Source organism: Muntiacus reevesi, chromosome 2 (genome assembly GCF_963930625.1).
Source record: "Muntiacus reevesi chromosome 2, mMunRee1.1, whole genome shotgun sequence".
In the NCBI taxonomy this organism is placed as follows: domain Eukaryota; kingdom Metazoa; phylum Chordata; class Mammalia; order Artiodactyla; family Cervidae; genus Muntiacus; species Muntiacus reevesi.
In genome coordinates, this window is record NC_089250.1 from 89324441 (window position 1) to 89338081 (window position 13641).

At 47.2% G+C, this 13641-nt stretch overlaps 1 protein-coding gene across 2 annotated transcripts in view; it reads right to left on the reverse strand.

Annotated features, from left to right (window-relative positions):
• DISC1 (DISC1 scaffold protein) overlaps positions 1-13641 on the reverse strand; it is a 388216-nt gene that overhangs the window by 308588 nt on the left and 65987 nt on the right. For both annotated transcript variants that reach the window (XM_065919846.1, XM_065919847.1), the window contains exons 2-3: positions 10490-11469; positions 552-621 (exon numbers count right to left, since the gene is read on the reverse strand). In XM_065919846.1, the coding sequence (XP_065775918.1) occupies positions 552-621; positions 10490-11469 (1050 nt within the window). The remainder of the gene's footprint in view (positions 1-551; positions 622-10489; positions 11470-13641) is intronic.

Below are 13641 nucleotides of genomic sequence, written 5' to 3' on the forward strand. Positions count from 1 at the left end.
GATGAGTGAATAAAGTATAGCTACATCACAACTTGGGGCTTCCCTGAGTGGCTCAGTGGAAGAATCCACTGGCCAATGCAGAAGATGTGGGGTCAGTCCCTGGGTCAGGAAGATCCTCTGGAGAAGGGAATGGCAACCCACTCCAGTATTCTTGCCTGGAGAATCCCATGGACAGAGGAGACTGGTGGGCTACAGTCCATGGGATTGCAAAGAGTCAGACACAACTGAGCAACTAAACAACAACAACAACATCACACCTTAGATAGATAGATGATGACTTAATATAACCCTTATTGTGCAAGTACTCAGAGTGCTTCTGGAAAATCAATAAGGTTATACTTATGACCCAAAGGATTATTCCTCCTAAACTGCTTTGAAATTCAGAAAACAACAGTGCTGTAAAATAGTCAACTGTTACTCAGTGGAAATGATCAGGGGAACAGATTACACAATTCATTTGCGGTATGGAGGATACAGGTGAGTAAGGAGGGAAAGCGAAATTGCACATTATGGGAAGAGAAGAAAGAATCAATAAACAAGGCAAAACTCACCCTTATCATAATCATCTTCTTCAATCGCTTTATCTTGAAGTTTCTGAAGCTTTAATCTTAAGGATTTTACCTATGTTAGTTTGAAAGGGGAAAAAATGAAAACTGAATTACAATCTTGTTCACACAAACAAATTTTGTTAAAGCTAAGAACACTTAGAAACTATTTAAAAAAAAAAAAAGAAACTATTTTGAAGCTGAACCACACTATTCTCCTTTTAAAAAAGAACCACAAATGTACATTTTTTCAATGCCAGATGTATTCATTTCTCCAAGAAAGAGTTACATAAAGAAAAAGCATAATTTGAGCATAAAACCCAAAAAAGAGTTGGAATGTCATTTTTAAACAAAAACATCACACTGTACCCTTATCTGTGTGAAAAATGCATTATAAAAAGGAACACAAATTTCCTGACCTGACCAAATGTTTTCTGTTCAAAAGCATCACATTAAATTTATGAAAATAAACACACCAACATTAGAGGAGAAACCAGGAAAAGAAAACCATGAACTTCAACTCAACAGGCTGTCCTGAGGGCCGGGTAAGACTGAAAGACTTCATCAAAGAAGTCCTAAGGATCTTTCCATTATAGAAATGGGCACTGCCTTATTTAATCTACATGTAGACTCAAGGATGGTCTCCCCAGCGGCGAAGCAGTAAAGAATCTGCCTGCCATTCAGGAGCCGAAGGAGATGTGGGTTCAACCCCTGGGTAGAGAAGATCCCCTGGAGGAGGAAATGGCAACCCACTTCAGTATTCATGCCTGGAGAATCCCATGGACAGAGGAGACTGGAGGGCTACAGTCCATGGGGTCACAAAGAGTCAGACATGACTTAGCAATTGAGCATGAGAACGAGACTCAATGATCCCATCACTTGTCTGAGAATTACTAACACATTCATTTGTTCATTATTTCTCTTCTCAACGGGAAGCTCTGGGATTTTCTGAAGGGACATTCTTGGCCCATCAATAAATGGATTTAATCTTGTTCCCTGGAAACCAACTTCCTGCCATCCTTTGCCAGCTTATACCTACCTCTCCTTCCACACCTCATTCATGCATCACCCCCTCTAGTCCACGTTAGATGTCCTGCCTCTCTATTGACAGTGCTTGTACTTATTCATGATCTAAACCATTTCACAAATATTCACTCTTAAGTGTCAGGCACTGTTTAAGGGGCTGCAGATACAGCACAAACTTCTTAGCCCTCTAGCCTCATCAATTTTGTGTAAGAAGGCAAAAATAAACATAATAAGTAAGTTTTACAAGGCCTTAGAAAAAGATTCGTGCTAGGACAGAGGGAAAAAGCAGAACCACGAAGGGGGGCCAGGAAGGCTGGTAGACAGTTGGGTTGCAATTTTAAGTAATATCTCATTGAGAAGGTGATATTTGAGCAAAGATATATGAGTGGTAGGGCTTCCCTGGTGGCTCAGTGGTAAATAACCCACCTGCCAATGCAGGATACATGGGTTCAATCCCTGGGTCAGGAAAATCCCCTGGAGAAGAAAATGGCAACCCACTCCAGCATTCTTGCCTGGAGAATCACTGAGAGAGGCTCACTGGGAGACACATGTTCCAGCAGAAAGCAGAACTGCCACAGAGGCTGCAGGCAGCACCTCCCCAGGCACCATAGAGTTAACAGGAGCCAGCCATGCCTAAAGAGTCTTGGTTAAAGGGGGAAGCCGTAGCACAGGAGGTCAGAAAGGTCATGAGGAACATGGGATGAAGACATTTAAGAGTTCTGATTTCCAAGACTTCTCTGGCAGCCCAGTGGTTAAGACTTAGCCTTCCACTGTCAAGGGCACAGGTTCGATTCCTGGTCAGATAACTAAGATCCCACATGCTGCATGGGTGTGGTCAAAAAAAGTTCTGATTTCACTCTGGAAGGCTTGGGAAGCTATTGGGGGGACTCTGAGTAACAGAATTCATGATTCAATATATGTCTGACATTTCCTCCTGACAGCTGTGGGTAAGGGCAGAAGTTAGATGGCCAGGGAGGAGGGCATGGAAATAACCCAGGAAGGAGAGGGGGGTAGCCTGGATTTTAGCAGGAGCAGTAAAGATGGCAAGAAGTGATGTGACTGTGGATATACTCAGAAGACAGTTGGTGGCTGACAGAACCAACAGGATTCACCAATAGATCCCATGTTGGGATGACAAAGCCAGGACGATGCCAGGTTTTTGGTGTGAGCCACAGGAGGATGGAGGTGCAAATTTTCTTAGTACCTCTCATACCAGGCAATAGCTATTACTATGTCATGTGTTATGGTGTGGTGCCATGTGGTATGGTGTGGTGTGGTGTGATGTGATATGGTGTGGTGTGGTGCGGTATCATGTGGTGTGGTGTGGTGTGATATGGTATGGTGTGGTGTGGTGTGGTGTGAAGTCATGTTGTGGGGTGTGGCGTGGTGTGGTGTGATGTGGTATTGTGTCGTGTGCTGTGGTGTGGTGTGATGTGGTGTTGTGTGGTGTGGTGTAGTGTGGTGTGATGTGGTGTGGTGTGGGGTGGTGTGGTGTGGTGTGGTGTGAAGTCATGTTGTGGGGTGTGGCGTGGTGCGGTGTGATGTGGCATGGTATGGTGTGGTGTCATGTGATGTGCTGTGGTGTGGTATGGTGTTGTGTCGTGTGGTATTGTGTGGTGTGGTGTGATGTGGTGTCATGTCATGTGGTGTGGTGTGGTATCGTGTGGTGTAGAGTCATGTTGTGGGGTGTGGTATGGTGTGAGTGGTGTCATGTGGTATGGTGTCGCGTGGTGTGGTGTCATGTGGTATAGTGTCGTGTGTTGTGTGGTGTGGTGCGGTGTGGTATGTTGTGGAGTCATGTTGTGGGGTGTGGTGTGGTGTGGTCTGGTCTGGTCTGTGCACTCCATCCAACCTAGAGCATCTAGAAGGCAAGAGCCTCTTCATATCCATGTAGAAAATGACAGCGCTCACCCCGACTTGGTTCTTCACTGCTCTGGGCTCATGGAGGGATTACACTTCCCTCCCCTCCTTGTTCTGCTTCACGAGGTGTGTGTGGAAGAGACAGAGGTGGCTTGTGCTCTGAATTGCTCTTGAGGATCCCTCAGCCTTCTCCTCCTTGTCTCAAGGACTGTGGGGGCTGTGCGCTCAGGGGTGGAGCAGCCCCCCAGCCAACCCTGTGGAACATGACTCATAGGCTAGAAACACAACTATGTTATGTGAAGCCTCTTGTATTGTGCTGCTGTCTGTTACTAACCTACTCCAACCAACACAGCCTCCAAGCCAATCATGAGGTGTTGTACTCTTAGCAGTAGGCATGTGATTTCCAAGTTAATGACAGCATGAATAAATGACCAATCACATTTATCCTTGAGCTGGTCCACATGACAAGTGCATATTTTACCAGGAACTCAGTATTAAACAGTAGGGATGGAAGACAGGCTGAGTGGCCAGCTCAATTGCCATGTGAAGTTATAGCATCATCACCACCACATGAGTTGATGCAAAAGAACCACAGGAAAGAAGGTCAAAGAAAAATTTGCAACCAGTGCCCACCTCACTTTACCCCCTCGTCCAACTATCCCTGTAGGACCCTGAGTTGCTGCCCTGTGATATGTCTGAATGTCCATCTTGGCTGGAAGCACAGCCACTAATGGGCATGTCTTATCCAGTCACACCACCCATGTGAGGCAGGCCCTTTGTCTCCTTTTCCTCCAGCTCCATAACCTCAGGTGGGACCCAGTACTCAGGGTCCTGCCACTTACTTCCCTCCTCTGCACCCCAGCTAGTATTTCCTTTCACCACAATTTTCTCAGTTCAGTTCAGTTCAGTTGCTCAGTCATGTCCAACTCTGCAACCCGGACTTCAGCATGCCAGGCTTTGCTGTCCATCACCAACTTCCGGAGCTTGCTCAAACTCACATCCAATGAGTTAGTGATGCCATCCAACCATCTCATCCCCTGTAGTCCCCTTCTCCCCCTGCCTTCAATCTTTCCCAGCATCAGGATCTTTTCCAATGAGTCAGTTCTTCACGTCAGGTGGCCAAAGTATTGGAGCTTCAGCTTCAGCATCAGTCTTTTCAATGAGTATTCAGTACTGATTTCCTTTAGGATTGACTGGTTGGATCTCCTTGCAGTCCAAGGGACTCTCAAGAGTCTTCAACACCACAGTCCAAAAGCATCAAAATTCTTCGGTGCTCAGCTTTTTTTATGGTCCAACTCTCACATCCATACATGACTAATGGAAAAACTATAGCTTTGACTAGACGGACCTTTGTCAGTAATGTGATGTCTCTGCTTTTAATATGCTGTCTAGGTTTGTCATAGGAAAAAGGTTTGTCCAAGGAAAAAGCATCTTTTCCCAACCCTTGGTAATGTCCCTTGGTGGCTATTTCTAAATAGCATAAAATACACAGTCGATTCTCATATGTGGTCATTATGTTCCACAGAATCACTGGGAAAGCTCAGTTAGCAAATATTGAACCACTGTTTCCAGGGGGAAAATGGGGTTAGGTCACAATATTTTTGTCAACTGATCAATATATAACCTTGTTTTTTGTGTGTTTCAGTTTAAAGATGCTGTCTGTGTGTGCTAAGTAGTTTCAGTTGTATCTGGCTCTTTGTGACCCTATGGACCATAGCCTGCCAGGCTCCTCTGTCCATGGGGATTCTCCAGGCAAGAACACTGGAGTGGGTTGCCATGCCCTCCTCCAGGGAAATCTTCCTGACCCAGGAATCAAACCCAAGTCTATTATGTCTCCTGCATTGGCAGACAGGTTCTTTACCACAAGCACCACCTGGGAAGCCCTTAAAGATTCTATATTTAATATTTATCTCTGCTTCATTAACATTCAGCTCACAACTCACACTTGAAAGAGGCTCATTTGGACACGCGCTTTCTCCACTTAGGCACATGGCAGCCTTCTTGTGCTTACAAGTACCAGACAGCACTGACAGTCGTGTGCTTGGGAACCAGCTTAAACAGTGACCTCCCAACAAAAAACAAGTAAAACATGTGAAAAGCATGGCATTAAAAATTTAAAAAAGTTTTTAACTGAATCACTTTGCTGTACACCTGAAACTAACATAACATTGTAGATCAGCTATACTTCAGTAAAAACACAAAATTTAAAAAACTTTATACCAAATTTGAAAAAACAGGCCACCTAAAGTATGCTAGTTTACAGTCTCAGCTGAAACAAGACCTCAGCTAGAACATGCATATCGGTTGGCTCAAATTTTTAGTCATTCTGTGCACGTCCACAAGGGCTTCCCTGATGGCTCAGCAGGTAAAGAACCTCCTGCAATGCAGGAGACAAAAGACACTCGAGTTTGATTCCTGGATCAAGAAAATCCCCTGGACGAGGAAATGGAAGCCCACTCCAGTATTCTTGCCTGGAAAATCCCATGGACAGAGAAGCCTGAGGGCTACAGTCCAAAGGGTCCCGAAGAGTCAGACAAGACTGAGGGACTGCAAGCACGTCCACAAAAGACCAGGGAAGCACTGCGAGCACTGACTTTGGACTTCAGTAAGTTCTAACAAGTAAGTGAATTCCCAAATACGGAACCTGCAGATATGGAGGATGGGCTGTATTTAACAGGTGCTACAATTTAAATTCCTGAGATTTTCATTTTCCTTAAGGAGAGAGAAGGGGGTTAATGAATTAGAATATAATATTTTTAAAAGCCCCAGAACACTAGAATCCCAATCTTTGAAGGGATCTTTTTGAAGATCCTTAGCTCAACCCTTTCCCCAGTTCTGTAGCCCAAATGAGCAATCTGGGGTTTCTGCACAAACATGATGGAAAAAGCAAGGCCTCCCTCATCAAGGACAACTCTATGGTCGTAGGGAGCCTCTTCCTCCATCTGAAGCAAAATCTGCATTCCTATAAGTCCTTCACCCTGGACAGAGTTCATTTTGTCACTCCACCACCCTGAATAAAGGTCATCCCTCTTCCACACAACAGACACGTAAATCACTGCAAAGAGCATGATGTTACTCCCTGTCCAGGTGCTGGATAAACAAAGGAACTTACACTACAGATCAACTGTGTCCAGATCCTATCATCTGAGACAAGATGTGAGTTTAATTTGAACTGTAGGGTGAGAAATGGAATATTTCCTGCCATATCAGTAAACATGGCTGTCACAGTTATCACTGACTGCAGCCTTCCAATGTGAGTCAGTGAGGCCTGAGGGAACTCAGGAAGGAAAAGAATATCTGTCATCTAGCAACCATCAGACTGCAGCCATTCCCTATGGTGAGCCCCAAGGAAGCTCAGAATGTGAAAAACACAGAATATTGGCCCCAGATAGCTGAGGTTGAGTATCAAAGGAATGATTTCAGTGAGCCCAGACTCTTGCATCTTCCCATATACAGAAAAGTGCTAAACTACTTAACCTGGGATATCTGGGTTTTGTTAATTAACAATAATCTTTTGATGTTCAGAGTACCTGCCCTTTTGTTGCAAAACTGCTATATAACCTGGCTCCCCCTCTTGCAACTTTGGAGTAGTTCTCTCAGGGTCACTTGAGATGCTATCTCCTGGGCTTAAGTTCTAAAAATTCCCACCAAATAAAACGTAACTCTCAACTTTTAGGTTGTGAATTTGTTTTTAAAGGTTGTGAATATTTTTTCAGTCAACAAGGAAGAAGAGTGAATTCCCTTTTTGACTCAAATTCTCTGCCTGAGCCATTTCTCTAATGAGCAATACTCTATAACAATGAGCAATATCCTGGGTCCCTGCTGGGCATCAGAACCAGTCTGAAGCACTGCTCATGGACCAGCACTTTTAATCCTCACAACAATCTATGAGGCGGGGACTGTGGTTATCTCCACCTACTATGAGAGCGTCTTGAGGCACAGAACAACGAAGGAAATGACTTCAGGTCACACAGCAAGGAAGTGAAAGCACCAGGCTACCAGTCAGGCAGTCCTACCAGCATGCCAGGAGTACAAGCCCCCGGGTGACCTGACAGAAACCAAGACCCCATAAAACAACTCTCCGGTAGCTTATAACTAATTATGTCTTTTTAAGAGCTGCATTTGGTCAATAATGGAGATAAGAAGAGATATATCTAGGGTGTGTTTCATTTCTTTTTAAAACTAAAGATCACGGAATCTAAAAGTTGAGCCAATGTGGTTTTCTGCAACCAGAGCCACTAAAATTCCAGCTCCCAGGCACCCCAATGTCCTGGTAGTTCAGAGAATGGCATGGTGAGTCTGTGGCCCCCACAGAGCATATCTTGTTCAGGGTTTCACAGACTCCAAAGTATCAAAAAATCTAGATTCTCAGGAGGGCATGGTCTATATCTGTATACATATATGCAGCTAAGTCACTTCAGTCGTGGCTGAGTCTTTGCGACCCTATAGACTCACCAGGCTCCTCTGTCCATGGGATTCTCCACCAAGAATACTGGAGTGGGTTGCCATGCCCTCCTCCAGGGGATCTTTCCGACCCACGGATTAAACCCAGATCTCCTGCGTCTCCTGCATGGGTAAGTGGGTTCTTTACCACTAGCGCCACCTGGGAAGTCCCCTAAATCTTGGTAAAAGGAGTTAAAAGGAAGGGAAAAACTGTTGGTTCTACCAAAACTGAGGGACTGGATATTGTGGACTGACTACAGCAGACCCATTGCCAAGTGATTTTCTGTTTGGTTATCTGGGGGGAAGGGAAGCTGGTCTTTATAACCACACTGTACTTCTGCTTGACTTGGGTCAAAACTTGGATTTTTGAAGTGCAGATATGTTGCTGAGATTTTTCTTAAAAGATCTTGGAAATAACGTGTTGAAAACTGGCATTCAGAGTTCAAAAATCACAATGGTGCAAACCTCCATAGAGTGTTTGGATCCTTGTGTGTGCGTCTCAGCATCTCTCCTTATCCCTCAGACATTCAGTCCAAGAAGTCTATCAATTAGATTCCTGCAGCCCATCTTACCGAGATGAATTATTTCACTAAAACCAAACTTTTTGATTGATTAGCACCAGGCAGTATGCCAGGCATCAGGCATCGAAAAGTGGCCAAGAGAAGTAAGCTGGGGATAAAGAGCTCATGGTCAAGTGAGGAACTTGGATTGCAAACAGCTGATTATTAAAGCAACGAGTGCTGTCACAGGGCACATCCAAAGGGCTGTGGGCAGGGATGGAGGGAGGCACTCATTCGGTCTCGGGGCGGGGGGCAGGGGGGAGGGAGGACAGGTCTCACAGGGAAGTGACTTTGGAGCCACACTGGCAGGAACTGGAGGAGCTCGGCAGGAGGCACATGGCAGGAAGGTCACCCAGGCAGAGGCCCGAGACACAGGAAGAGAGAGCGGCCGGACAGCTGAGCCGGAGGAGGCAGGCGCTGGGCAGCTGCAGCAGGTTGGGAAGGGTCTCCACTGTCCGGATGAGGGGTTTGGAGACCATCCTAAGGGGAGCAAGAAGCCACCAAATGTTTTAAGCCAAGGAATAACAGCATCTCAGCAGTATTCCCAAAGACAACACAGCTGACCTTGCAGAGGAGGAACTGGGGAAGACAGACTCTGGAGGAAAGTCAATACGTCAGGACCTCTTACTGAGCTCGGGTGGAACATAACAAGCATTTGAACCAGGCAGGGACCATGGCCATGGTCATGAGAGCAGGTTAGCTGCAGAACTGGGGGCGCTTAACGATGGAGCAGAGGTTGGGAGAGAGCAAAGGGGAAGGTGCTGAAGAACCTGCAACTCCTCTAAGGAACTGGATGTATTCTATTAGCTCAAATCAACAGTTACAGATCAACAGTGACGCCTGTTAGGACTGGTTTAATGGGTAAGACAGTGGTGTCAGTTTTGGACATGCCCGACTCAAAGACTCCGTGCACTCTGCACTGTCCCTTGCACACTGGCCCAGCTGCTCTATCTCCCTAGGTGATAAATCTGATGGCTGGTCTGGGACGGGGCAAACAGGGACGTGGCTGGGACTTTAGGCCACAGGTGAGGGGCTGAGAGCAAATGAGATCAGTCCCTCGGAATGAACATGAGCCTCACATTTTCAGGTTCTCCTTCCAATCCTGATGAGAGAGTCTTTACTTCCCTACTTACATGTACCTATGCCACACATACATGCATACACATATGCACACACATGCACATGTGTATACACCTCCACATATATACACATGCACACATGTACATACGCACACATATGCACACAGATATACATGTGCACATATACATGCATGCACACCCCAGAAGGAAAACAGTCTTTCAACAGGACGAGTCAATGGGTCACCACACCACAAAGCACCTCTGCCCGGGTTTCACTGGGAACTTTCTAGGGTAGAACAAGCCTGCCTACTCCAAGGTGGACCCACCCCTCAGACAACTGGGTGGCCAGCAACATTGCAATGTCAGGACATACATCTATACAGTCCATCCTAATTTCCAAAGCACTTACATTCCCACCGAACCACGGAATAACCCTGTGTGGTGTTATCTTCTCTAAAAAAGGAAACTAAGGGGCTGAGAGGTTTAGTGACCAGAAACAAAGCCCCCAATTCCATGTTAGGAGCTCCCACGGCTGCAGTGGGAGATGAGCAATAAATGCAGAAGCGACTCTGGATCCCCCCCCAATTTGGAGCATCACCACCTCTATATCACCCAGTCCATCCACACACCAGCCAGCTCCATCTCCCCTGTTCCCTGGTCCCGACCTCCCACTTCAAAGAAGAAATCTGCTGAGCCAATCGGGAGTCACCCATGCCAGAAACTGCAGAGGAGCCTGTGGCCCAACAAACAACAAACCTGAGCATCTAAGGGACAGAGAAAACGAGACAGATTTGAGTTCAGACTGAAAGAGAAGAAGCAGGAGTGCAGCGACATCTTTTTGCAGCCAGCCACCAAAGGTGCTGCCGCATTTTCCAGTGGGAAATCAGTCAACCCCAGAAGCGTCGTTTCTGGCCCTCTGCCCAGAACTAAGCTGAGCCGTGACCATCCCGGGCCCGTAGGCTGGTAAGACACCTACCTCCAGCCGTCTCCGCTGGCCCTGCAGGCAGTGCAGCAGCGCTGGCTCACATTTGCTGAGCAGGGGGTCCCATCGGTGAGCATCCCCGGGGCTACTGGCCTCAAACCACAAGGGGTCCAGGGAGCAGGAGGAGGCAGCGTCCGTGTCCAACAATGGAAGAGTCTGGCACTCCAGCCCGGGGCTGCCCCCCGAGGTCTGGGCAGCGTCTGCCAGGCTCTGAGAAGCCTTGAGAGTGAAGGGGAGAGAGAGGAGCCGAGGATGATCGTGGGGCCCATCTGAGCTGGCAGCCTTGGCCTCCATCTCCTCCAGGCTCTGACGAGGGCCCTCAGCCTCCCTGGAGGGTGGGCAGCCTTCTGCTTCTCCCCGCTCCCCGGCAGAGCCCAAGGAGAGGCGAATGAAACTAAAGCTGGAGGTAAAGACATCCTGAGAGCTGGCAGGGACGGAGGGGGCCTGGGGGCCACTCCCGAGGCTGCAGCTGGTGTCACTCACGTCCTCCGGGGATGGACAGCCTTTGTTCCAGGCTTCCTGGCAAGGGCTCGGGGCCTCGCGAGTGTCCATGGACGGCGACTCCCCTCGACAGCCAGTGACCCTGGGGCCACACAGCCTGCTGAGCCTATGGGGCAGGGCAGTGCCAGCTCGGGACTGAGCCCCAAGGAGCCCTGGGCTTCCTCTCACGGCCGTCAGAGCCAGTCCTCGATGCCCCACGGAGGCCAGAGCTGAGGCAGCCGTGCTCCTGGGAATGAGGCTCCCAACTGAGCGACCTCGCCACTGGCCTCCAGGGTCAAGGCCACACGGGCCGGCCCTGGACTCAGGGCGCTGAGACTCCTCACTGCATGCCCCACCCTGGGCCCGGAACGGAGCGCCCACTGGCGAGGAGAGGAACCCGATCCTGGGCCCAGCTGCGCTTCTCATGTAGCCCGGCCTCCGTGCCAGCCGCCTCCTCCGAAAACACGCTGCAGGTGGTGAGCAATCTTGGCTGCCTGGAGAGAAAGAGAAAACATCATCATAAATACACACACACACACACACACACACACACACACACACATGTCCCTGGCTCAGCCAGAACTGGGATGGAGAACAACCCTGGGCTCAGAGGTCATCCCTTGGGCATCTGTCAAACAGAGATGCTGGCTCAGTGGTCACCAGACCAACCTGGTAAAGAAACTGATGATCCTCAGGAAGCGCCCCCTGGGGTGTGTAGACACAGCCCAGCCTCCCAGCTCCTCTGTTCAGCAGAGCAGCTGACACAGCTATTATGCTAACATGTCTCAAGCACAACCTCGGCAGTTCCTTCTGAGCCTCCAGCATCCTGCCTGTTGATCTTTCAGGTGCATCAGCACTTTCATCCTGGAGTGGCCTGGAAAGCAAAGGAGCTGAAGCTGAATGCCAGCGCACTCCTCAGAATGAGAGCCAATCACCTATGCAGGCTACTCTTAAGATATATGTATGGTTTCGTTACCTGAGTTTTCCATGGCTGTACATGCCTACGGACCGTGGAGAGCTGCCTGAGACCCTATGCCCATCAATTCATCTCACAGTGAATGACGGGAGACCCTCTTTGATGTGTTCCCCTCCCAGTTATGCGAGAAGGATAGAGACAATAAAATTGTTGATGCCTCTCAGAGGCATGATGCTATAGCAGCTGAGAGCATGAGTTTCGGCACCTCATTGCCTAGGTCAAACCACATTGTGCCATTTCTTGCTGTGTGACATTTGTGAAGTTACTTAGCCTCTCTGTGCCTCAGTTTGCTAATCAGTAAAATGGAGATATCAACAGTACTTCTCTACTAGGATGGTAGTGAGCATTAAACTAAATGAGTTACTACAGGCAGACCCCTCAGAACAGTGCCTGGCACTAACAATAATTGTGATTAAAGTGTTATTAACAGTTACTATTTTGATATTTTGTAGCACCTCGTTACTCATGACGTATCCTCATCTGCGTTAATTTCCATAGTTCCCTACCAAAGTCATGTGAATCAACCAGGAATTGTAACATTTCTTTCAGTTATGGAAACTGAGGCTCAGAGAAATCAAACCCCTGCAAGCGACTGAGTCTTGGGCCCTGGAACAACTCGAATCAGACTGGATGGAAGACGCAAGAGCAGACAACGTGAGGCACAGCTGTGTGTATAGGGCAGCCTGTGCTGAGAATTGGAGCAGAGCTCCCCACCCCTACTGGGTCCACACATCCTGCCCCACTTCCCAGAATACAGATGGTCTCAGATTCTTCATCAGGTAAACAGAGAGTGCTAGGCATCCAGGATCCCACTGTGTTATGACCACGCCCTGCCTTTAAGTTGCTTGATAAATGGTGAATAAATGAACGGGTGGGAGGATATATGGAGGGAAAGTAGGATGGATGAATGGATGGATGGATGGATGGATGGATGGATGGATGGATGGACTGGGGCCCATCTGACCCCAAATCACATGCTTTTTCTATATCCTTTACCTCCAACGACACCACTTAGGATGACAACTTGCAATGACAAGAAGTCAAAAGAAAGGTTTTATTTTTCCTTTTTTCTTATTTTTCTTTTCTTCCATCAAGGTTTGAATTGGTGGGAAAGAACATGACAAAAAGCTGCAGAAAATGTACAGAAGGAATCATGAATACATCATTTTGGACCACTCACTAGGATGGCTACTATTGAACACACACACAGAAAATAATTTAAGTGTTGATGAAGTGGAAAAATTGAAACCAGTGTGCTCTATGGGAATGTGCACTTATGGGAATGTAAAATGGTATCGCTGAAAAGAGTATAGAAATTCCTCAAAAAATTAAAAATAGAATCACTACATGGTCCAGCAATTCCACTTCTTAGTATATACCCAAAAGAATTGAAATCAGGTTTGAAAGAGATAACTGTATCCCTGTGTTCATAGCACCATTATTCACTATACACAAAGGTGGAAACAACCCAAGAGAGCCTTGACAAATGGACGGATGACACATGGTCTGTCCACAGGATGGGAAATTATTCAGCCTTATTTTAAAAAGGGAAATTTTGACTCCTGTTACAACATGAATGAACCTCAATCTTGAGAACATGACTCTCAGTGAAAGAAGATAGTCACAAAGGGACAAGTATGTTTGATTCCACCTATATGAGATACCTTGAGGAGTCAAATTAATAGAGACA